This window comes from Anser anser, assembly GCF_964211835.1.
Source record: "Anser anser genome assembly, chromosome: 2".
Classification (NCBI taxonomy): Eukaryota; Metazoa; Chordata; class Aves; order Anseriformes; family Anatidae; genus Anser; species Anser anser.
Window position 1 is genome coordinate 112,661,853 of NC_139721.1, and position 25,091 is coordinate 112,686,943.

Genomic DNA, 25,091 nt, shown 5'->3' on the forward strand with positions numbered 1-25,091 from the left:
ACCGGCCATCAAAGGTGCAGAAGACTGAAGATGAGGATGAGGATGTCGAAAAATCAACAGTAATTACCCGGACTCTATACCAGCGTGAGCTACGAGATGTGCGAAAAGATTTTGGTCGCTGTATAGGCGAGCAGCTTGTCACCTGGCTGCTCCGGTGCTGGGACACGGGAGCCAATTATGTGGAATTGGAGGGCAAGGAAGCCAGGCGGCTGGGATCCCTTGCTAGGGACGCATGCATTGACAAAGCAATTGGAGATGGAGCACAATCTCGCAGCCTCTGGAGGCGTCTCCTGTCAGCTGTGAAGGAAAGGTATCCCTTCAAGGAAGAACTTGTATGTTTACCAAGCAAATGGACCACCATGGAGAAGGGAATTCAGTACCTGAGGGAATTGGCCGTACGGGAAGTAATTTATAAGGACCTAGACGACGCACAAACATCCGCAGATCCAGATGCAGTCCGGTGTACACTACCCATGTGGCGGAAGTTTGTACAGAGTGCCCCATCATCATATGCCAACTCATTGGCAATACTAGCCTGGAAAACGGAGGAGAATCCCACAGTGAATGAAGTGACTAAAATACTCCGGCAGTACGAAGGAAATCTCTCCTCTTCCCTAAAGGCCTGTGTCTCAGCTGTGGAGAAACTCTCTGAAGAGGTCCACCAACTTAAAGAGAATTTATCTTCCCCTCCACCTGAACGAACCAGTGTCCACCAGCTAAAAGAGAATGCTTTAGAGAAACTTTCTGAAAAGATCCACCAACTTGAAGAAAGATTATCTTCCCCTTCACCTGAACGAACCAGTGTCCACCAGCTAAAAGAGAATGCTTTGGAGAAACTTTCTGAAAAGATCCACCAACTTGAAGAAAGATTATCTTCCCCTTCACCTGAACGAACCAGTGTCCACCAGCTAAAAGAGAATACCTTGGAGAAACTTTCTGAAAAGATCCACCAACTTGAAGAGAGATTATTTTCCTCCCCACCTGTACAAACCAGTGTCTCAGCTATTAGGGGTAAACGTTCATCTATGCAAGGAAGACAATATGGTGGGCACACACACCGCGCCACCCTGTGGTTTTACCTACGTGACCATGGAGAGGACATGAGAAAATGGGATGGAAAATCTACTGCGACCCTAGAGGCACGGGTACGTGAATTGCAAAGGAAAACAATTGGGAAAAAGGAGTTCTCTGAAAGGTTTGCTGCTCCAACTTCCAGCAGGCAGTCCTTTAAACACAGAAATGAAGATTCTGACCAGGACTAGAGGGGCCCTGCCTCCAGCCAGGGGGAGGAAAGGGACAATCGAGTTTATTGGACTGTGTGGATTCGATGGCCTGGCACGTCAGACGCACAGAAGTATAAGGCTTTGGTAGACACCGGTGCACAATGTACTCTAATGCCATCAAGCTATAAAGGGCCAGAGCCCATCTGTATTTATGGTGTGACGGGGGGATCCCAGCAGTTAACTGTATTGGAGGCTGAAGTAAGTCTAACCGGTAATGAGTGGCAAAAGCACCGTATTGTGACTGGCCCAGATGCTCCGTGCATCCTTGGCATAGACTATCTTAGAAGAGGATATTTCAAGGACCCAAAAGGGTTCCGCTGGGCTTTTGGCATAGCTGCTTTGGAGACAGAGGACATTAAACAGTTGTCTACCTTGCCTGGTCTCTCAGAGGACCCTTCTGTTGTGGGGTTGCTGAGGGTTGAAGAACAGCAAGTGCCGATCGCTACCACAACTGTGCACCGGCGGCAATATCGCACCAACCGAGACTCCCTGAGTCCCATCCATAAGCTAATTCGTCAACTGGAGAGCCAAGGAGTGATCAGCAAGACTCATTCACCTTTTAATAGTCCCATATGGCCAGTGCGAAAGTCTAATGGTGAGTGGAGACTAACAGTGGACTATCGTGGCCTGAACGAAGTCACGCCACCACTGAGTGCTGCAGTGCCGGACATGCTAGAACTCCAGTATGAACTGGAATCAAAGGCAGCCAAGTGGTATGCCACAATTGATATCGCTAATGCATTTTTCTCCATCCCTCTGGCAGCACAGTGCAGGCCACAGTTTGCTTTCACTTGGAGGGGAGTCCAATATACTTGGAATCGGCTGCCCCAGGGGTGGAAACACAGCCCTACCATTTGCCATGGACTGATCCAGTCTGCGCTGGAGCAGGGGGAAGCTCCTGAACACCTGCAGTACATCGATGACATCATTGTGTGGGGTGACACTGCAGAAGAAGTTTTCGAGAAAGGGAAGAAAATAGTCCAAATCCTTCTGAAGGCCGGTTTTGCCATAAAACAGAATAAAGTTAAAGGACCTGCACGAGAGATCCAGTTTTTAGGAATTAAATGGCAAGATGGACGTCGTCAAATCCCAATGGATGTGATCAACAAGATAACAGCTATGTCTCCACCAACTAGCAAAAAAGAAACACAAACTTTCCTAGGTGTCGTGGGGTTTTGGAGAATGCATATTCCAAATTACAGTCTGATTGTAAACCCGCTCTACCAAGTAACCCGTAAGAAGAATGCTTTTGAATGGGGCCCTGAGCAACGACAAGCCTTTGAACAAATTAAGCAGGAAATAGTTCATGCAGTAGCCCTCGGGCCAGTCCGAACAGGACCAGATGTAAAGAATGTGCTCTACACCGCAGCCGGAGAGAATGGTCCCACCTGGAGCCTCTGGCAGAAAGAACCTGGGGAAACTCGAGGTCGACCCCTGGGGTTTTGGAGTCGGGGATACAGAGGATCTGAAGCCCGCTATACTCCAACTGAAAAGGAGATATTGGCAGCATATGAAGGAGTTCGATCTGCTTCGGAAGTGGTCGGTACTGAAGCGCAGCTCCTCCTGGCACCCCGACTGCCGGTACTAGGCTGGATGTTCAAAGGAAGGGTCCCTTCTACGCATCATGCAACTGATGCTACATGGAGCAAGTGGGTTGCACTGATTACTCAGCGGGCTCGAATAGGAAACCCCAGTCGCCCAGGAATCTTGGAGGTGATTATGGACTGGCCAGAAGGCAAATACTTTGGGATATCATCAGAGGAGGAGGTGGTTCGTGCTGAAGAAGCCCCCCTGTACAACAAGCTACCGGAAAATGAGAAGAAATATGCCTTGTTCACTGACGGGTCCTGTCGTATTGTGGGAAAGCATCGGAGATGGAAAGCTGCTGTATGGAGTCCTACACGACGAGTTGCAGAAGCTGCTGAGGGAGAAGGTGAATCGAGTCAGTTTGCAGAAGTGAAAGCCATTCAGCTGGCTTTAGATATTGCTGAACGAGAAAAGTGGCCAGTTCTCTATCTCTATACTGATTCATGGATGGTAGCAAATGCCCTGTGGGGGTGGTTACAGCAATGGAAGCAGAACAACTGGCAGCGCAGGGGCAAGCCCATCTGGGCTGCGGCATTGTGGCAAGATATTGCTGCCCGGGTAGAGAACCTGGTTGTAAAGGTACGCCATGTAGATGCTCATGTGCCCAAGAATCGGGCTACTGAAGAACACCAAAACAACCAGCAGGTGGATCAGGCTGCTAAGATTGAAGTGGCTCAGGTGGACCTGGACTGGCAACATAAAGGTGAATTATTTATAGCCCGATGGGCCCATGACACCTCAGGCCATCAAGGTAGAGATGCAACCTACAGATGGGCTCGTGATCGAGGGGTGGACCTGACCATGGACACTATAGCACAGGTTATTCATGACTGTGAAACATGTGCTGCAATCAAGCAAGCCAAACGGTCAAAACCTCTTTGGTATGGAGGACGATGGCTGAAATATAAATATGGAGAGGCCTGGCAGATTGATTACATCACACTCCCTCAAACCCGCAACGGCAAGCGCCACGTACTTACAATGGTGGAAGCAACCACCGGATGGCTGGAAACATATCCTGTGCCCCATGCCACCGCCCGGAACACTATCCTGGGCCTTGAAAAGCAAGTCTTATGGCGACATGGCACCCCAGAGAGAATTGAGTCAGACAACGGGACTCATTTCCGAAACAACCTTATAGACACTTGGGCCAAAGAACATGGTATTGAGTGGGTGTATCACATCCCCTATCATGCACCAGCCTCTGGAAAAGTTGAACGATACAATGGACTGTTGAAGACTACACTGAAAGCAATGGGTGCTGGGACATTCAAAAATTGGGATACACATTTGGCAAAGGCCACCTGGTTAGTCAATACCAGGGGATCTGCCAACCGAGCTGGACCTGCCCAATCAAACCTGTTACGCACTGTAGAAGGGGATAAAGTTCCTGTAGTGCACGTAAGAAACATGCTGGGTAAAACAGTCTGGGCTACTCCTGCCTCAGGAAAAGGCAAACCCATTCGTGGGATTGCTTTTGCTCAGGGACCTGGATGCACTTGGTGGGTAATGCAAAAGAATGGGGAGGTCCGGTGTGTACCTCAAGGGGATTTGATACTGGGTGAGAATAGCCCATGAGTTGAATTGTAGTATGTTAATTATTATATAATAATGTATGTCATCACTACCATGATTGCTATATATCATAGATGAAAATGGTGATTAATTAGAATGTATTGGACAGAGTGTAACCTGAGCATGACATAAATGGTATGGAATAAGGGGTGGATATCTGTCCTGGTTCCAGTTAGGACAGAGTTAAGTAGCTCATAGTAGCTGGTAGGGTGCTATGTTTTGGATTAGGATGAGAAGAGCGCTGATAACATGCTGATGTTTTAATTGTTGCAGAGCAGTGTTTACACCAGGCCAAGGACTTTTCGGCTTCTCGCTCTGTCCTGCCAGCGAGCAGGCTGGGGGTGCAGCAGGAGCTGGGAGGGGACAGACCCAGGACAGCTGACCCAAACTGGCCAAAGGGGTATTCCATACCATCTGGCGTCATGCTAAACAATATATAGGGGTGGCTGGCCGGGGTGGGGGGGCCGGCTGCTCGGGGATAGGCTGGGCATCGGTCAGCGGGTGGTGAGCAATTGCATTGTGCATCACTTGTTTTCTTACACATTATTATTGTTAATACTATTACCATTATCACTATTATTATTATTATTGTTATTATTATTTTCCTGTCTTAATAAACTGTCTTTATCTCAACTCACAGGCTTCACTTTCCCGTTTCTCTCCCCCATCCCAGAGAGGGAGGGGGGAGGGTGAGCGAACGGCTGTGTGGTGTTTAGCTGCCAGCCGGGTTAAACCACAACAATCCTAATTGTCATATACAGAACTAATGAAATACGAGCTGGTAACATGCGGTAGGTCTGCATTAAGCTAAAGGAATCTCATTAAGATGATCAGAACTTACATATCTTCCAAATCTAACTTGTAAATCAAATCCTGCCTAACAAATGGATTAAGACTTGTTTTAGCATAACCATGATCTGGAAAATGGATCAGCAACACCACCACCAAAAAAAAAAAAAAAAAAGGCAAGAAGGAAGCACTCTCAGACCTAAGTCACAAATTACGCAGCTTTAAGATCCAGAAATAAACTGTCATCTACCTTAGCATGGATTAACCTTTAATTAGTCCTGAAATATATATCCACAGCAGATTTCTATTTTGCTACCTATCCCACAGGCAGTGTCACTCCCACCAAGTACTGCTCTTCCTTTGAATATCTGAATTCTTAATATCATACATCCTATCCAGGCAATTAAAAAATCTACTTGGATGTCTCTATTTGCCTCACTACTTAAGTGCAATGGGTTTAAATATTACTGTAGAGAGAAGGTAACTCTACATAGCAGCAACACTTTCAGGAGGATTTGTCAGTTTTTAAAGCATCCACAGGCATTTGAGGTTTGCATTTGTTAGGGGATCCTATACAAACAATCTGACATCAGCTGTGATTTTATATGTCACACTTAACTTGTTTACTATGGCTTTATAAAAGCCCTGATGAAAGGCTTATTATAAAAATGTTCCATCTGATTTTTTTCCCCTAATAGCCCTAAGAGACAAGATTCTTTACTCCCAGATAGTCTACCTACATTCCTGTGCAGCTGTGCTCTTTAAAAAGCTATTCAGCTGCACATGATTTCACCTATTTCTGGGTTACATGGCAGACACAACAACAATCCACAGGATGAACATTAAGAGTGGACTGCATTCCTACCACCTGTAAAGAAATAAGGGCTTAGGTCAGCCAAGACTTCTGATGAGAACACGATGACTCTTTTCATAGCACTCATTTGTGAGTACATAATACTTTGAATTCCAATTTCAGTGTGCTGGGACAAAATCGTTCTATTTCAATCCTCCTATGCTTTTAGAAAAACTACACCATACTGACAGATCAAGATCTGTTTATTCTGAAATTGAGTAAAAATGTTCTTTAAGAAGATTTAACAACATTTTTTGCATCACAGAAAAAGTCATAAAAGGTCTCATTTCTTTTTAGCCTGGGGAGATGCAATTTGCAGGCCCTTTCTGAAATAAAGTACAAGCCTCTTGGATGCAACATGAAAATTTCCAAGAACTCATTTGTTCATGAATACATTTTGTGTGTTTACTAGGTGCTTGAACTAATGGAAAAATAAGTTCAGAACAGTAAAATTTATTTTTGTAGTTAATGATTTATCACACCTATTCCTTTAAAGAAGGTTATGCCTCAACAGAACATAGGTATTCAGAAAGTATCTATGAGGTAAATGAAACACCTATATTTTGAGTCATGATTTCACTCCAAAATTTTATAGCAGCTTATGCATTACCTCATTTCTTTCATGAGTAGATATTAAAGTACTTAACCAAAGAGATCAGTCCTATTATACTTAACTTTGATGTGGAGAAAGATTCTCATTGACATACACCATTTTGTCCAACATGATAGTTTGGTCACTCTCTGAATCAAGAGAGTGCCATTCCCTATAGTAGATACTGTTTTGTATTCTTCCTTGTGTTGCTTTCCTGGCTATAAATTTGATATAAAATGCACAAACAGACATACTACATATAAGAACTATGTGGAAGTCATTTGTAACTCAAACTTGTGGCACATTGGAATCAGAGCTTTTTGGATGAATTTTGTACCATTTCTATAAAACCTAGTAAAGTTGTCTGTAAGAGAATGCTAAAAGCTAACAGAATAATCTCTAGGATCTCCAACAACTGTTACAAAAACAATCTGATTCTGTACTGACCGGAAAAAAAAAAAAAAAAAAAAAAAAGCCTTCATTCTTCATACTCTGGCATTGGATCTGGTACGAACTGGAAATGCACAATCAATTCATCATGTTTGTACATGCTCATTGCAGTGCACTGTCAGATAACCTCAGGAGACACCTTTGTCTTTCGATTGCTACAGATGTACAGTCATGCATAAACAAATAGCAGATGTCATTATTCAAATGATGCATTTATGCAATTGCTTACAAGGTTTAATGCTCTTGAGAAATGCTTTTATATTGACTTGAGGTTAGAGAATGAATTAAACACTATGAAAGGCAATTGCTGAGGAGTATCTAACAATTCTTGCTTGTATAAATGTGTATTACCCTCACAAAATGTTTCCAAGTAGAAACATCTTGGCTTCTGCAGGAAAAGCTACTCAAGAACCATCGATAAGCAAGTTTCTTCCCACTAATCCAAAAACATTTATGTTAATCAGCCTGTCCAATCATCAGTCTTTACAACCACAACAAATACAGGATTCCTGGGGAGGGTGGGGAGATTAAACAGTGTTCTAGGTATTTGTCATGTGTTTCTGGACAAATTATTTTAATACTGATGATACTTCGTAATAGAAAACAAAGGTAAAAAACCATCATCAATACATCTAAAACACACCGTGTCTCACTCACACACATCATCCATTCTACTTATTTCAGAAAGGACTGTTAGGAAGCTGTGTTGGAAAATACCTCTTTTCATTCAGAAGTTACTCTGCAAACTATATCTCTGATGTTCACAAGCATGAATGAACACAGACACAGTCTGAGCAGGAGCACTGTGTTCTCAGGCTGTCTGTACAGTAGCAACATCAAACTTACAGTGGTCTTCCTTGATCTAAGACCAAGAGTAAGACAGCTTCCCCAGACAACCCCCCAGAAATGTGCTTCTTTAATCACTACCAAGATTGTTTCTAAAGGTCAGTACCCATCTTTTTTGAAATCCTATTCTAGAAAGGGAGCAAAAATTCCTGTGGAAGTTGTAGGTTATAGCTCTGTTAAACTCAAAATAAATAAATAAATAAATAATGGCTTCTATGGTTTGATGCTTTCGCATCAGCATATTACGTACTGCAGTAATTAGTGATCCAAAATTAAAAATACCTGCTCTGGAAAATGGATCTTTTAGCTGTTTCATAACTTCAAACAACCTGTGAGAGGGCAATGTTATTTCACTATGTTGAAGGTGAATGAAAAAAGGAACTGATAAGCTGAATGCTAAATTTACCACTCACCATAAAAAAAAAACATGGGTTCCGAAACCAAATTTGAACATTGCAATGACTAATTAGTGGATTAGCAACTTAAATGTTCCATCAATTTCATATTTTTTGGCAAATATTTTATAAGGAAAGTTTCCCTGCTCAGTTTTTATGTGCCATATTAGATTCTCCCCCTCCACTCTGCTCGTGATACCCCACCTGGAGTGCTGTGTTCAGCTCTGGGGCCCCCAACACAAGAAGGACGTGGAAATATTAGAACAAGTCCAGAGGAGAGCCACAAGGATTATCAGAGGGGTGGAGCACCTACAAAGACAGGCTGAGGGAGGTGGGATTGTTCAGCCTGGAGAAGAGAAGGCTCCAGGTAGACCTTATTGCCACCTTCCAGTGCCTAAAGGGGGCCTACAGAAAAGCTGGGGAGGAACTCTTTGTCAGGGAGTGGAGTGACAGGACAAGGGGTAATGGCTTTAAACTGAAAGAGGATAAATCTAGACTAGATATTAGGAAGAAATTATTTATTTGGAGGGTGTTGAGGCACTGGAACAGATTGCCCAGAGAAGTTGTGAATGCCCCATCCCTGGAAGTGTTCAAGGTCAGGCTGGATGGGGCTTTGGGCAACCTGGTCTGGTGGGAGGTGTCCCTGCCCATGGCAGAGGAGGTTGGAACCGGACAGATCTTTATGGTCCCTTCCAACCCAAACCATTCTATGATTCGGTATGCAGGTTTCAAGGCTAAAAAATTTCTAATATCACGCTTTTTCTTTAGACTACTTAGTCTGCAGTATATGGGCAATCATCCAATTTTACCTTTTCTGTTGTAGCATTAAGAAGATGTTTCGCAACTGCCAACTCTACTAACCTATCTCTTAAACAGCAACAAACAAACTATCAGAGCTGTGAGGACACAGCTAGATGAACCTTCACCAGTACTTTTAGAGTGATTACCCAGAACACAGAGGGTAGCCCCAAGTGACAAATTGCAAAGACAATAAAAAAGGCAGATTTCAACCATTTCACAACTCTAGCCAATCCACCGCTCCTGCAAGTGAGAGAGGTGAATGCTTACTGAGTGTAAAAAATTATTCAAATGAAGAAGGTTAAATTCCAGCAAAGTTAGTCCTGCCAGCACTCATCCTCTGCTTGGCTCCAGATGTGCCCCCTTGGAGTGGGTTGTGGTACTTCAGCTGCTGGCAAAAGACCAGTGCCTGAATAAACACCTTACCCCCAGAGTAACACCTTACCCCCAAAATTTATCCATGGGTAGCTGGGGACAGCTTATTCACCCACTAGCAGAGCACATTTAAGGCTGTTCTCAATAGAAATACAGTAGCTCCATTTTTTTTTAGGTACTAACTTCCTAAAAAAAAAAAGTTTTTTTCTTCTGATGCTGCTCCCCTCTTCCCCCCCCCCCCCTTTTTTTTTTTTTAATGTTTTAGAGACCAGCACAGGAGTTGCCTTACAAGAGAACTGTTTGCAGGATCATTGCTCTGCTAATGGCATCTCTTTCCCAAAACAGCTCTTTGTTAAAAATGGTGGCTGTGAATGCTTTTAGACAAACAAACTGTATATTTCTTGCCAGACTAGAATGCAATCTGAATGCATTGTCAAAGGAGGACCAGCGGTAGGCAGCTCACTCTTTCCCTGTTCCAGACTGTTTGCTTCCAACAAGCTCATTTCACAGGGTAGTTAACAGAGCCTCTCATGATAAAGATGACTGCTCAGAGCACTTAGGATGATGTTGTGTTAACACAATCTATAGTGAGGTGGTTGCAACAGGGAGTGCCACACTGTGTTTGAGATTTAACATCGTTCCGGAGGGATTGGGGGGAAGAAGCTTGCGAAGGTTAGCAGAGTGGAACAAGACATCAAACCTTGTATCAACAGATCTCTTTCTGAGAGTCCAGTTACATCTCTTGATGCTGTAGGTATTCCTCAGAAATATGATGTTTTCACGCAGCACTCTATCTAAAGCAAATATAACTACTCTCGCAGATTAATTGATGAGGTGAAGACTTCACATGTGAGATTAGCTAATGTTCCCCCAATTCTTCTGCTCCTTGCACACTTGATATCACTTCAGTAGTCTAATAAGACTATTCTATCTTCATTTTCTTGTGGGGGAAATTTTCTTTCTTTCCCCACTTGAAAATGGGGAAAATAAAAATCACTTGATATCACCAATTTGATGCATACGTCTTAATTTTACATAGCCATCACTTATATAACATTTACAAGGTGAAATGAAATTAAAGATTATACACAGCTACTACAATGAAGAAAATTTTAAGCGTTAATAATGAAAATGGAAGAGAGTTCACATAAAATTCTCAAACAGAACATTTCCCTCATTTTCCAAAAGCATTTTAGAGGTGGGACTATCATACCTGAACTTGTCATGCCTGTTCACGTAGCCATTTCTGAAAGTCTCAGCTATCTTGCTATAAAGGTCCTTTAATTTCATTATTGCTTGGATCCACTGGTCACTAGGTATCCAAAAGTAACAGAAAACCCATAATGTGGTGGTTTGTCCTTAATATTATCAAAAGCCATAAGTATTGTGATTGCTTGATTCATCTTTAATAGCACGGAAAACAATAGATCACGATGATTTTGTTTGCAAGTTATATTTCTGCAGTCTTTATCTTAAAGGTATACACACAACCTCATGTCAGCTGGTCAAATAATGAGTCATTTGCTGTTATGCTGCTCCCATTTTCACCCTCTTTTTGTGTTGACAATTAAAAGGTGAGCATATGGATTGCACTGAAGGTCAAGATCCATTTTAACTCATGCCTAGCTATTTATTAGGAGCCCCCATCAAATTGTACTGGCAGCTAGGGTATCTGTATGACACATTTGAAATAAGCTCCAGACCTCAGTTACATTGCAATATAAAGGTTCTTGGTCATCAGTCTGAGCTTCTTTCACAACTCCTTCATGGCAAATATAGAAACTGAATCATGAAGCATCCAGGGGAAGGCAGAGTCCCAAAAAAGCCTGTGATTCATTCAGTCTTCTGTTATTTCAGAGGAGTAAATACTATAACCAGCACTCATGACAATGAGCAAGCCTGACTTGTCAACCCAATTTTTTCCAATGCTGAACTCAGAAGCCTGCAAGAAATCTTATTCATGGTTGCAATGCTCACAGGCTTAGAGACTGGTAGAGCTAATACAGACACTGTTTGAGTTCTGCAACTTCGGTCTCCACAACTAAGTAAAGCATACATTGTATTTATAGTTTTCTGACTTTTTATGTTCCCTGGGTCAGTGCCCACAGGAACCTGAGGGACTTTCTGCACTCACTTCAAGAGGCTTGAGATAAGGCCTTTGATTTATTTTTTTTCAAGGATCTAAAGGAACATGAGCTTCAAAACAGCTGTTCCAACTATGCTTCAGTGACAGTGTTTGACACAGTCATGTTTTCACGAGTGAAAAAAATACAGCATATAAGGTGATTGCTGCAAAGTGCATCTAGTTGTCACATTAACATATATTTATATATATGTGAAGGGAGTAGGCATTTTCCTGTAAAGAACTTAACGCTTTACAAATAACTCACCCCCATACCACTACTACCCTCCTTGATAGTATTTTGGTACTGACAATACTGTGCAAATTAAGAGAAGTAAGCCTATCTGCAGGCAGAAATGGACTTATGAAGTTGACCTGAAGCTTCAGTAGGACTCTAAAGAAGCCCCTGAAAAAAAAAAAAAATATATATATATATATATTTATAAGAAACATGTGAAAGAAATACATTTCCTAGCCAAATCATCTTCCTTCAGAGACTGCAGGATGACTTATGGACATTAACCATTTCTATTGGCTTCCTAAATTCCTTCTTCAGGAAGCTGTGAGTGACAGAAAACTCAAAATGCACATTATCCCTTTGTATTGGAAAAGAATTTAAGAAGTAGCAAACAGGTGCCTTTTCTCTGCCCACTGAACAAATCAAGCATGACCTTGATGATGTCAGTTCCTAGTTATTGCTCTGGACTAAACTTGTTCATGTAATTCATATATCTGTTTACATGCACATACACACAATCCAGAATATGAATATTATGAAAGGGCCCTGGTTCTAAAGCTCAAATATCAAGCTCCTCACAGCTAGGGTAAGTGGATCTAAGGATCCTTCAGAGTCAGCATTAAGGATCACTGATGCACAAGCACAGCACAGTATGAAGAGATTTGTGCTTAATCATTTGTCTTGGACATAATAAAACAGAATGGACCAGAGAAAGAAAGAAAGCTGCTCTGCAAACAGATTTCAGGATACCTCTTTTTTGTACTTCTGTCCATAACTGTAGAAGCTGCTGCTTTTCCCTGGCATCAAAACTGTCATTGAATTGATTGCCTCAGTTTCTGGGGAAACCAAAGGGATGAGGCTAATACATACTATTTAGGACACTTAAAAGCTTAGCAAATAAAATTGTTTGACATGAAAAGAATGGCACCACAAGTTAGTTAACAGCTACCAAAGTCTTAGAAGAGAAAAAAAAGAACTAGATAGGATTTTTTCATTTTCTTCCCTCTGATTTTATTTTATATATATATTTTTTTTTTTGGTCAGATATCTAGTTTTATGCACACCAACTGGCTTGACTGTCAGCATCACTTTGTAGTGATTGTCCAAGTTTTATTTCCAAACATAAATTAGCTCACACAAAAAGAGACCTTCTAATTCCAAAGCAGTGGATCTGGGACTTTTAAAAGCATCACACATAATGCAAAATAGCATTTGATTTTGAGAATGCTCTCCAGAATTTAAAATTTCTATGTTAAACACATTTAAGATGCTTCCACCTTTGCTTTCATAAACTCTAACTTATGGAAGATTTTTCATAACTCCCATGGCAGACCTCATAAACCAAACCTAGATATTATAAATTATTATACTTTCAGGAACCTGTGTTTGTATAGAACACATTTGTTATTTGGGGAATCCTAAATATTCCTGTCTATTACAAAAGGTCATATTAAAGCTGTTCAGGTCATATCTGATGCAAAATCCTGACATGACTTCTAAGCTTTTATAGCATGTAACTGTTTTATGATAGAGTCCTTTGTATACATTATGTCAGATTACTTCAGCTCATTTAAAAAGAAAAGAAAAAAAAAAGAAAAAAGACCTATTTCCTAAAATATAGGAAAGTATCAAGGAACTGTGAAATATTTTGTCCTTTTCCACAAGCTGTATGTTCACAGCATGAGTCATATATATCAAAAGCAACCACACAAGTCTGAACCTATACCAGAGCAAAGGATCAAGCTCTAGACAAATTTATTTACAGAAGGCTTGAGGAGCTGTTTCTGCACTGTAGTCACAGATGACCCATGTTCAGACACCCCGTTACCATGGAAATCTCACACCACCACCACCCCCCGCCCTGCTCCCAACCAAGATCTTCCTTGCATCCCTCATGGTCCCTTGCCCACCCCAGTTCCCATGGCCCTGTGGCCCCCCAGTCTGGGCATGTGGCTGCTGGCAGGACTGGAGCATGTTTAGCCCTGCCTGGCACTTCCAGTTACAGGAAGGCTGAGGAAGTGAATTTTTTGGCCTACTACACTTGACTAAAAATCTTACACCACCTGACATTCTTGTGCACACAGAGGTTTCTAAAGTCATGTCTTACTACTTAATTAGTATTACATAGCAGTAATTATAGACAGTACTGCCCTTCTGTGCCAGATAGGGGGGTTAGTGCACATATTAGGAAGTCCTAGCCAATTAACAAGAATTCATTTCCACTGGAAGGAAAGTGAAACACAATTCCCTATGGCTTCTCATTCTCATGAAAGAGCCATTTATAGCGGCAATTCAGTGACAGAGCTCATAAGGTGCTAAAAATAAATAAATAAATAAATAGAGTTTTTCTGGAAAAAAAAAAAATAGTAGTTAAACAACAAAAAGGTTGAAAGAGGGGGAAGAAGACATTCCACCTAAGTGGAACCTACCTGACCATCTGTTTTTCCCAAGGCCATCTGAATGTACATAACCACCTCCTGAAAAAAAAAAAAGAACAAATGTGAGGATTGTCATTAGCAGTGTTCTTTGGAATCTATGTGTTCTTGTATATCATTTGAGGGACCAGACTCACAAGGCTGCACATCTGGTGATATCACAGAATGGTTGAGGTTGGAAGGGACCTCTGGAGTTCATCTAGTCCAACCCCCTGCTAAAGCAGGGACACCTAGAGCACGTTGCCCAGAACAGTGTCCAGATGGCTTTTGAAGATCTCCAAGGATGGAGACTCCACAACCTCTCTGGGCAACGTGCGTCAGTGCTCATTTATCCACACGGCAAAGAAGTGTTTCCCAATGTTCAGATGGAATGTGTGTTTCAGTTTGTGCCCATTGCTTCTTGTCCTGGCACTAGGCACCACTGACAAGAACATGGCTCTGTCCTCTTTGCACCTTCCCTTCAAGTATTTATAGACATTGATAAGATACTCTGAGCCTTCTCTTTTCCAGGTTGAACAATCCCAATTCTCTCAGCTTCTCCTCATAGGAGAGGTCCAGTCCCTTGATCATCTTGGTGGCCCTACTTTGGTCTCTTTCCAGTATGCCCATGTCTCTCTTGTGCTGGGGGGCTGAGACCTGGACACAGTTCTCCAGGTGTGGTTTCACCAATGCTGAGTAGAGAGGAAGGATCATCTCTCTTGTCCTACTCTCAATTCTTTACCTAATGCAGCCCATGATACCCTTGCAGACTTCCTCATGGAAAGGGCAAATTACCGACTCAAGTTCAATTTAGTGTCCACCAGGACTGCTAGTTGTTTTTCTGCAAAACTGCCTTCCAGACAGCGGGTCTCCAGCATGTACTGGTGCCTGAAGTTGTTCATCCTCAAGTGCAGAACTTTGCACTTCCCCTTGCTGAATTTCACAAGGTTTTTTTCAGTCCATTTCTCCAGTCTGCCAAGGTCCTTCTAGATGGCAGCATGACTTTCTAATGTATCAACCACTCCCCCCCAGCTTTGTGTCATCTGCAAACTTGCTGAAGGTGTACCCTACCCCATCACCCAGATCATTAACAAAGACGCAGAACTCGACCCACTATTGACCCCTGGAGTAATCTGTTCCTTACTGGCCTCCAAGTAGACTTTGCACCACTGATCAGCACAATCTTGGTCCATCCATTCAGTCAGCTTTTGATACACTTCACTGCCTACTCATCCAACCCCACATCAACAGCTTCTCAATGAGGATCTTCTGGAGGACAATATAAAAGACCTTAATGAAGTCCACGTAGGCAACATCTGCTGTTCTCCCCTCATCAATACATTAGGAGGGATTGCTTCTAGGTTCCCATTTTCCTAATACTGGGAACCCTGGTGAGCTGTTTTAACCTCTACTGGTGTCTGGAGCCTACAGAACCTGAACATGGCCACCAGGAAGCTCTTCACCAGCAAGAGTCCCACCACTCAAGAGCAAACATTGTAGAATAGCCTAATATTTTCTGTCAGGAGGGCTGCTCTGTGCAACATCTTTGCTGGCTGCCTAAGTACTTCTTATGCATTATCCCATTATAAAGCATCAGGAGGACTTGAGATATTTTTACATCATGTCTACAGGTACAAATCTCTACATAACAGAGAATAATTATTCCTTTTTTCTGTTCCAGCCATGCCTTTATCTTAGAGGCTACTCCAGAATCCTACATCTCTTTATGCATGGAAAATGTTGCTCTTTCCTAATACAATAAATAGGAACAAGGAAACATATAAAATAGGGGAAGGGATTTGGTGAGCTCATTAAAAGAAATATTGGAGAAGATTCTGTTATACCATCCAAAAGGATACAGGAAATTAAAATCACATATAGAGCACTTCCATTGGCATTGCCTAGTTGCAAACATTGGCACTAGGTGATATTTCAAAATAAGGAAAATTAATAACTCTAGTGATTATTCTGCATACAAGCACACAATTTCATTTCTAGAAAGATCTCAGTTTTATGCAGTGTGTGGTCATTAACATTGCAATCTATCACTGTATACAGATTTGAAGCAATTTCAGTATGAAAATGTTATCATTACTGTTTAAGTGAATGGAAAAAAAAAATCCAAGTTGGCTTTAGGCAAAACACTGGAAAAAACTACCTTCCCATTGCTGCTGTTCACTTTTCAGTCTCCTCTTTGGCCTCAGGAGAAAAAGCTAAAAAACAGTGTTCCTGACACTTTTACAGCTTGTGAAATCTAAATGGCTCTCTTCATGGTCAAGACTGAAGGATTGTTTTATTAGTAGTCCCAGCATTGAAAATTAGCCCACTCCAATTAAGGCTTCAACAAGAAGTAATGTCTCCCTTCAGGGAATACAATGACATTTTAAATTAAGAAAAATTCCCACTAACAAGCCTATAAATCTCCCCAATTAACTGTATTTTTCACTAGTTTATGAGTCTTCTGCTCATTGTGACTGAGGGGTGCGGGGAAGGACAAGACCTCTTTGGAAGCTGCCTTCTATTTCTCGTGGCAGAAGGGGATACAGATTCCCCCTCCAACCATATTTTTGTTTGATGCATTTGAGCCAACCAGCACCTCAAAAGGCACAAGAAGCCTGCTAGTGCCACAGATCCCTTGATCTGACAGCGATAATGCATACAAGTAGACCATGAAGCCAGGAAAACTACCTGCATTGAACAAAATACAGAGTTAAATCAGCAAGATTAAGGCTGGTCTAAAGTCGCAGGAGGAGGCTGATAACCAAGAGCCTGTAAGTGCAGTTATTTGGCACTAAGCTAAGTTTTGCACATGCAGAGAGATAATATTCATCTTCCATTATCAAAACTCAAGCAGTCACCTAACGCTTAGACAACTCACGTATGAAGCTTACTCGGGACAGCGCAGCCACAGCAGCACACCATGCTCAGGCAGAGTGACCTTCCCAAGGTGACCATACCTCACAGCACTGTGCAGACACAGCCCGAGAACCATGGCCACCATACTTGTTCGCTGAGGGGGTTGCATTCACTGTGGTCATTAATTTTTAGGCCAGGCTCATGGCACCACAAACTGGGTTTGCAGACTGTGTTTCCTTGTTTGCCAACATTTGTTAACTCTGCAGGCACTCCTGCATTTCTGTTTTCCACAGAGCTGTGAGTCCTCTTCTATGAGGGCTCCAAAACCTTTGCTTCAATGGGTAAACTTTGACATACTTTTCTTGGGCATATACTGTGCCAGGAGTAGGACAGAGGCATGCTACAGAGAGTACATAATAATGCAAACTAATCAAAATAAATAATGGTGTATTGGAAACCTGCCTCAAAAAATAAATCCTTCAGTATTTATATTCTGTTTTTCAAGTTACATGTCTTCATAGCTCTAGGCATGCTTTGCACTAGAAGGGCCAGGAAGTTGGTAAAACACATCCTGAGATGTAGAAATTATTAACAGTAGTACAGATGATTCTCACAAAACAGTATGTTGTGGGATTGGAAGCTATTAGCACTTCTGGCCCACAGCACAGAAAGTGTGGCCACAAGTAGAACAATACAGGCACAAGCAAAATATTTTACTAAGACCTCTTACAAAGAAAATATTGATGATTTAATGGCAAAGGAAAGCAAAATGATTTTCCCAAAACTATTGTCCTGGGCAGAACTGAAGGAGGGGCTGGGAGGTAATAAACAAAAGATAAAGAAAAACCACAGGCCCTCCCAGTAAGAATGCAACACATCTCACTGCCTCCCTTAACTGCGATATGAGGCAGAGTTTCTGTGGTGTGGCCTTTGCAAACCGGACTGTACTAATCAATCACAATTTAGATGCCAGCTCTGGTCACTGCAGTTGACCTCAGACTATGAAGTGAGAAGAAAGGACCCCTTCCCAAGGAGCTTAAGAGTACTTGAGAAGCAGGTAGGAAAGGAAGTGAGTAATTCTGCAAATTTTTACCTCACTTGCTGAATTCAAGATGTCTTAAATCTGTCTCTATACATCAGGATAGTTGTGAGGAGCATCTGTGTTTGGAATATCCTAGACACAAAAACTACAGATCCACATGAAGATCCATGAAAAAATCTCATTCCAGTAACAGTAATGCACCACCAACTAAGTGGTTTTGGGTTTATAAAGCTTCCAATGCTCAATTAGGTCTGTTATATATATATATATATATATATATATATGTATACCCTGCATAATTGTTGATCTTAATGCAGCTTCTTGTACTGGTCGCATACAGCAACTACTATTGCTGCTGTGTAACAAAAAAAAAAATGTCCAGATGGAAACCTTTCCACATATGAACCTAAGGGAGAGTGTTTGCCTCATTAGCCAGGAGACACCGTTATGCTCTAATTAACCCAGAAAATGGGCAACATATGGCACCACTCTTACAGATTCAGTTAAAGAAAAAAAGAGTGTGTTTGCTTATATTTCCACTACTGAGAGGAAATCTCTACAAATTTACCACCCCTTCTAGAGACACAGATGGCAACTTTTATAGGTACAGTTCACTCCGTTGAATGTGATGAAAACATAGACCCAGAGGCAGACCACATTTCATTGATGGCCAAAACTACTATGGCCATCATAAATCCAAACAGGAAAAAGAGGAATCACACATAATATAGATCTCTAATCAACTATTACCGCAATTACAACACCAAAAGTCATTTCATTGACCAGATACAAAGCAAAGATTCAATAACATTCCAACATGTTTGTTCTTCATAGCAACAAACTAGGAAAAAACATATAAAAAATTAAAGCCCCTAATGAGACAGTTCTAGAAACTACTTCTTGGGTGAGTCCTACCTCTTCTTGTTACATTTTAAGCCTCATTTAAATAAGTAATTAAATGAAAAATTAAAAAGGAAACAAATAAGCAAAAAAAAAAAAGAAAAAAAAAACACTTCAAAGCAGTTGTGGCCTGGGTTAAGTTCTAGAAGCATAGTTTTCAAAGCAATTTTGCATGGGTAGAGAAATCAGGAATTAGAACCTCTGTACAGACTGGACAACTGCTTTGTGGGGCACTGCCCAACATGCAGCAACCAGGGTGAAACACAGGTTCCCACTATTCCCACATGTGACAGGGAGGGACATTACAGAAGTGCTATGGACCTGGGTAAGTGGGGAGAGAGACACCAGGGGTATGGCACACCTCACTCACTCACTGTGGCCAGCCAAACAGAAGCTAAATTAGCTTCACATCACATCCTTCAAGAAGGTTCTTTCATTTTCCTTTTTCCTCATGTCAGAGGCCCTTACTATCAAAAGAGGTTTTTGTAAGCTGTACATGAAGCAAATATGCTTATACAATAAAAATTCTCACCTCCAAAGTCATCCTAGCAAGTCCATCCATTCCTTCTGAGTTGCAGAGCCTCACCTTGCCAAAGAAGAAAGTGCCCTTGTGGGAGCTGGAGGAGAGCGCAGCCCCTCCTCATGCAGCCTACTTCTTTAGAAAACTGATATAATTTACAGTATAATATATGTTTACTGTTATCATTTTCCATACGAAGTTGTAAATCACCAGGACTTACATCCAGCCTTAAGAGCTGAACTGCAAAAAGTGGTGAGGCTGAGCAGAAGGGTTCTCAGATGCCCATGGCTCAAGTCCCAAGAGGTTGGGGCTGCTTCATACACCACAGATCAACTGTGAAATATCTATTTTGAGTGCTTCCACGGGCTAGAGAGTGAAAAAGGTGGTATAGCTAGTTCTGTAGTCTAAAACATAGAGAAAACAGAGGAATTGTAAGGGTCCCACATCCAAAGGACCCATCTGCAATGAGCATACTCTCTGCCTTACCCAACCCTCAGGAAAAAAGGTATCGCGGACACCTGCTGTTATCAACCCTCTTTCCTGATCTCACAGCCACAGTGGGAACCACCCTATGTTCTTCACAGACAGGTAACATATTTGACTGCCAGTTACCCTGAGCTTCCGTCCAGCTGTTGGATGCTTCCCTTCATCCTGTGCACAGAAGTCAGTCTCCCAAAGTCACTATCTTTTAGAGGTTCTGCTGAACTTCCTTAAAAAATGGAAAGGTGTCCAGAGAACCAACGAGAAACTAAACAACATCAGGTAGCCTGACTCTCTTCTCCTGGGGGAGTTTTCCTCCCTTTGCTGTGGTCCTAAGTGACCTAACCAATGTAAGCTCTAATTCTTTCTACTTCACATTCATTTGCTCTCAGCTACAGTGTTTTATCTCCCTTCCATTTCTTTTATTTTCTTGCCCCTGTCATACACCCTTTCCATAGCCTTTACCACAGGAGAAACAAGCTGATTCAACAAGTGTGGTAGGGAATGATGGATTGTGAACACCCAGTGAATTTGCACACACGGGGCACTGAGCCTCCACCCTCCATCTTCTAGGTTCCCAGTGTGAAGGTAAAGATTTAGTGCCCCCAGCCCTTCCTGAGCTGCAGATATAAAAAGTGTCTTGGTCTGAAAAGGAATCATAAAAATGTCACTTCTTCACTCCTACACATACAGTCAGACATGCCTAGGCTCTTTTCTCTTTCTACACATTTTTATGATTAATGAGCACTGCAGCTTGACCTCAAGGTTATACAAGAGGTGATGAACATACCTAACAGGAAAACAAGAAGCAATAAAGCAAGAAAAGGTAAAAGTAAAACACAGCAAAACAAAAGAAACATTTCACATGAGAAGTCTCCAGTTCTCCTGAAAATAATCTTGAGAACAGCTGCTCCATCTTACACCACAGATTATAAAGCTTTTTACAGTGACATTTCACACTTCTAAAGGCAAAGTTGTTCACTTTCCCCAATTTCCTTCATACTGAAATGTAGAAAAACAGGCCTTTCTTTCCCCAAAGGGCTGTCAGAAGTATTTTTATATATTCAACATAAGAAAAAGGGCACTAAATCTTATTATTTCTCGCAAAACCCAGACAAGAAAAGTAAACATGAATGATATTGTGGGTAATGCTCTCCTTCAGTCTAGTAAGATTCCACTATAAAGATAACAGCTAGAACAAGTCTTTTTTTTTTTCTCCCCAGTTATGTTCCTCAACATAAATTAAAGAAAAAGCTGTGGAAATAAAAGTAGTACTGACTCAATTGACTTAATCGGGAAAACACTGCACTTGTCCACACTGAATATTTCCTGTTATCAGAAATTTTAATAAAAGGACAGTATGTTACAACTACTTCTCATCAAGATTTAAGAGATGAAAAAAAAAACCAACAACAACAACCAGAAAGATGCTACATTGAAAGGTGCGGAAAATGTTCTGAAACATTAAAAACTTAAACTTTCAGATTAAAACAATATTTCTTAAAGCAGAAGCGTTGTACCATTATTAAAGCTACTGAAACTTATTCACCATTGCCTTGGGGCTTGTCGAAGTTACACAGTTGTAAGACGGATGTAAAACATCATTATAAAATGCAATTGCAACTTACAGGGATTTTCATAGAAGACAAAGTACCACAAAGAATCAGGTAAGTGACATAATGAACAGATCTAGAACTAACCTCATGGAAAAAAAAAAATAATTTAGGGAGGAGAGCGGGGGGGGGAATGAGTTTGTGTGGCACGATAAAGATTTAGTTTAAAGATGGGAAATACTAATAAATGTAAAAACTATATACATACTTTTTTTCTTGAGATTCAAAGAGACCTACAATTAGTTTTGTTACTTTCACATTTCTGTTTCCCTTTCTAGAGAAGGAGAAAGGCTGATAATCTAGGGAAATACTTTTGACATATTCAGAAAGAACTTGAAAAACCCTGAAACTTATGGGATTACATTTTAGACAACTGGGAATCATTTTTCCCCAAACTCTTTCATCAAACCTTTCGCAGTAGGCCAACTGCCACTCATTGAAAGACATGAGACAATGGCTCTAGTAGGCATAACAGACAACAGCAGCCTGTACATGTCTCTTTCCTCACACACATATAAGCTGCTCAGAAGGAAGACAAAAGTCAGGACACCATTTAGGTTGATCAGTAGCGAAAAGAAGGAAGGTGGCTGAAGAATGAAAAGGCATGAGGATGAAGAACTGTCATCTGCCACCTCTCTCCCACACACACGTACTTTTAAAAATCCCCCCAGTAGACAGTTCCTGTACCTCTCTTCTTAGCTTTTCCTTACATTCAAGTGAGAGCTTCACTTTAGGAGGTGCTTCCAATGTTCTCTTCTGAATAGCTTGTGCTCTTCGCAACAACTCAACTCAAAACAAAGATGCTCAAGAAGGAAACTCTAACAGTAGCTTTGGCACGTCATAAAAAAGCAATCAGCTTTTGAGTCAGGAAATGGTGAAGACAGGAATGTAAAAGTGGAAAAACTGAAGGCAGAATGAAAGACATAAGATGCTGGCTACAAAAACACAGGGGCAGTTTGGAATGAGAACTACCATGAGCTTCTACCCTTGAAAATGAGCACATCAGAAGTACTAGTCAGTGGCCTGGATCCTCTCAAAATATGCAGCCAGCAGAGGATCACCTTTGCATAATGGAGTGGCCAAGACCCATGGCCATAAGGTTTCTACACCTTATGTACCCCAAATACGTGGTATCTAAGTTGTATCAGGGAATCAACATTGCACAGCAGAACCTGGATCAAAAGAACACAAAAAGAGTTTGATGCTACTTTTTTATATTTTTATTCAAGTTTGCTATCCTCATATCAGTGAAGAAAACTGCTCACATCAGTAAAGCTGCCTGGGTGTTGCAGTGTTTCTGAGATGACATGTTCCATACTGCACACAAATATGATTATGTATATAGACAAAATGCTTACTAAAGGAGCAAATTAAACACACACACAGACACACACACACTGTATTGTCTAGGGAGAATGACATTTATTTTACTCTAGCACTGAGCTTAAGAGTCACAACTCCTAAATTAATAAGATGACAGCCATAGGTTTGCTCTTAGGATGAGAGCCTTATTATTTCCCACCACCCTTCATAGTTGCAGCATATATGCTGAATATTTCTGTATCATATGATGATACAGCTCCACAGCTATTCCTCAGTTACAAGACCATCCTGAACCCTAACACAATTACCTCGGTCTCTCCTTTTCTGCCTCCTGCCTTTTTTCCATGACTGTTTTCTGTTCAACGTGAATTTTCGTCCATCAGTGCCCATGGTAACATCCATAGAAATAGCAGCTGGCTAGACAGTGGCCATGAACAGCTCCCTAACCATGGAAACCTGCCAACATTTATCACAAATATAATAAGATATGACACAGAAGCAAAAAGCATAAAGACACTTATTCTTTTGCACATGCTTGACACATTGTGGTAACCAGAGCAATTTGTGCAAATGGTAAACCTCCTGTCTGGCCTTTTTACATTTATAAGTGTATGGATGCACCTTATTGACATGTTCACAGCTACTAGGAACATAAATTCAACTAAAAAGACAGCTCCACATTAGCCATCAAATAATACTCGAGTCACCATGCTGTCAAAGATGCACTTGTGGTAAAGCATAGAATCATAGAACGTTTTGGATTGCAAGAGACCTTAAAGATCACCTAATTCCAACCCTCCTGCCTCTTGCAGAGACACCTTATTTGCTCAAAGCCCCATCCAACCTGGCCTTGAACACCTCCACGGAGGGGGCATCCACAAATTCCCTGGGGAACCTGTTCCAGTGCCTCACCACCCTTTGAGTAAAGATTTCTTCCTTATATCTAATCCAAATCTACCCTCTTTACTGTAGGCCCCCTTTAGACACTGAAAGGCTGCAATAAGGTCTCCCCAGGCTGAACAACCTGGCTGAACAATCCCAACTCCCTCAGCCTGTCAAAATAGGACAGGTGCTCCAGCCCATCGATCATACTCATGGCCCACCTCTGGACTTGCTCCAACAGGTCCGTGTCCTTCTTAGGTTGTAGGCCCCAGGGCTGAATGCAGCACACCAGATGGTGTCTCACAAGAGCAAAGCAGAGGGGGAGAATCACCTCCCTTGACCTGCTGGTCACACTTCTTTTGATACAGCCCAGGATACAGTTGGCTTTCTGGGCTGCAAGTGCACATTGACAGCTCACGTTGAGTTTCTCATCTACCAGCATCCCCAGATCCTTTTCCTCACGGCTGCTCTCAATCCATTCTCCACCCAGCCTATATTTCTGCTTAGGATTGTCCCAATCCAAGTGCAGGACCTTGCTCTTGGCCTTGTTTGAACCTGATGAGGTTTGCACAGGCCCACCTCTCAAGCCTGTCCAGGTCCCTCTTGATGGCATCCCTTCTCTCCAGCATGTTGCCCTCAACACACAACTTGGTGTCATCTGCAAACTTGCTGAGGGTGCACTAAATCCCACTGTCCATGTCACCAACAAAGCTGTGAAATAATGCCAGTCCCAATACTGACCCCTGAGGAACACCACTCGTTACTGATCTCCACATGGACATTGAGATGTTGACCACAATTCTTTGAGTGTGACCATCCAGCCAATTCCTTAAGTGGTCCATTCATAAAACCCACATCTCTCCAATTTACAGACAAGGATATCATGGAGAATATCCCTATCAAGGATATAGTAAAGATGTACAACACACTGTCTGCTTCCTGCTGAAAGAAATATTAAAAAAAAAAATTTAATCGGAATTTTTTGAAGATGCGGACTGAATATTTAAAATTCTTAGCATTTGGGGGGATGGTTTTTGGGTTTGATGGGGAGTGATTGGGTTGGTTTGTGTGGTGTTTGTGTATTTTTTTTTTAATAACTTTTGTTGTGAGATTTTAATGGGGAGTGGAAAAATCAAATCCCCCAAAATTAATTATAAT

The 25,091-nt window shown here is 41.7% G+C and overlaps 1 protein-coding gene across 1 annotated transcript in view; it reads right to left on the minus strand.

The window, feature by feature from the left end:
- LOC310895690 (uncharacterized protein) overlaps positions 1 to 25,091 on the minus strand; it is a 242,327-nt gene that overhangs the window by 193,342 nt on the left and 23,894 nt on the right. The window contains exon 2 of the mRNA XM_083827285.1: positions 14,333 to 14,380. Within this exon, the coding sequence (XP_083683411.1) occupies positions 14,333 to 14,371 (39 nt within the window). The 5' untranslated portion in view covers positions 14,372 to 14,380. The remainder of the gene's footprint in view (positions 1 to 14,332; positions 14,381 to 25,091) is intronic.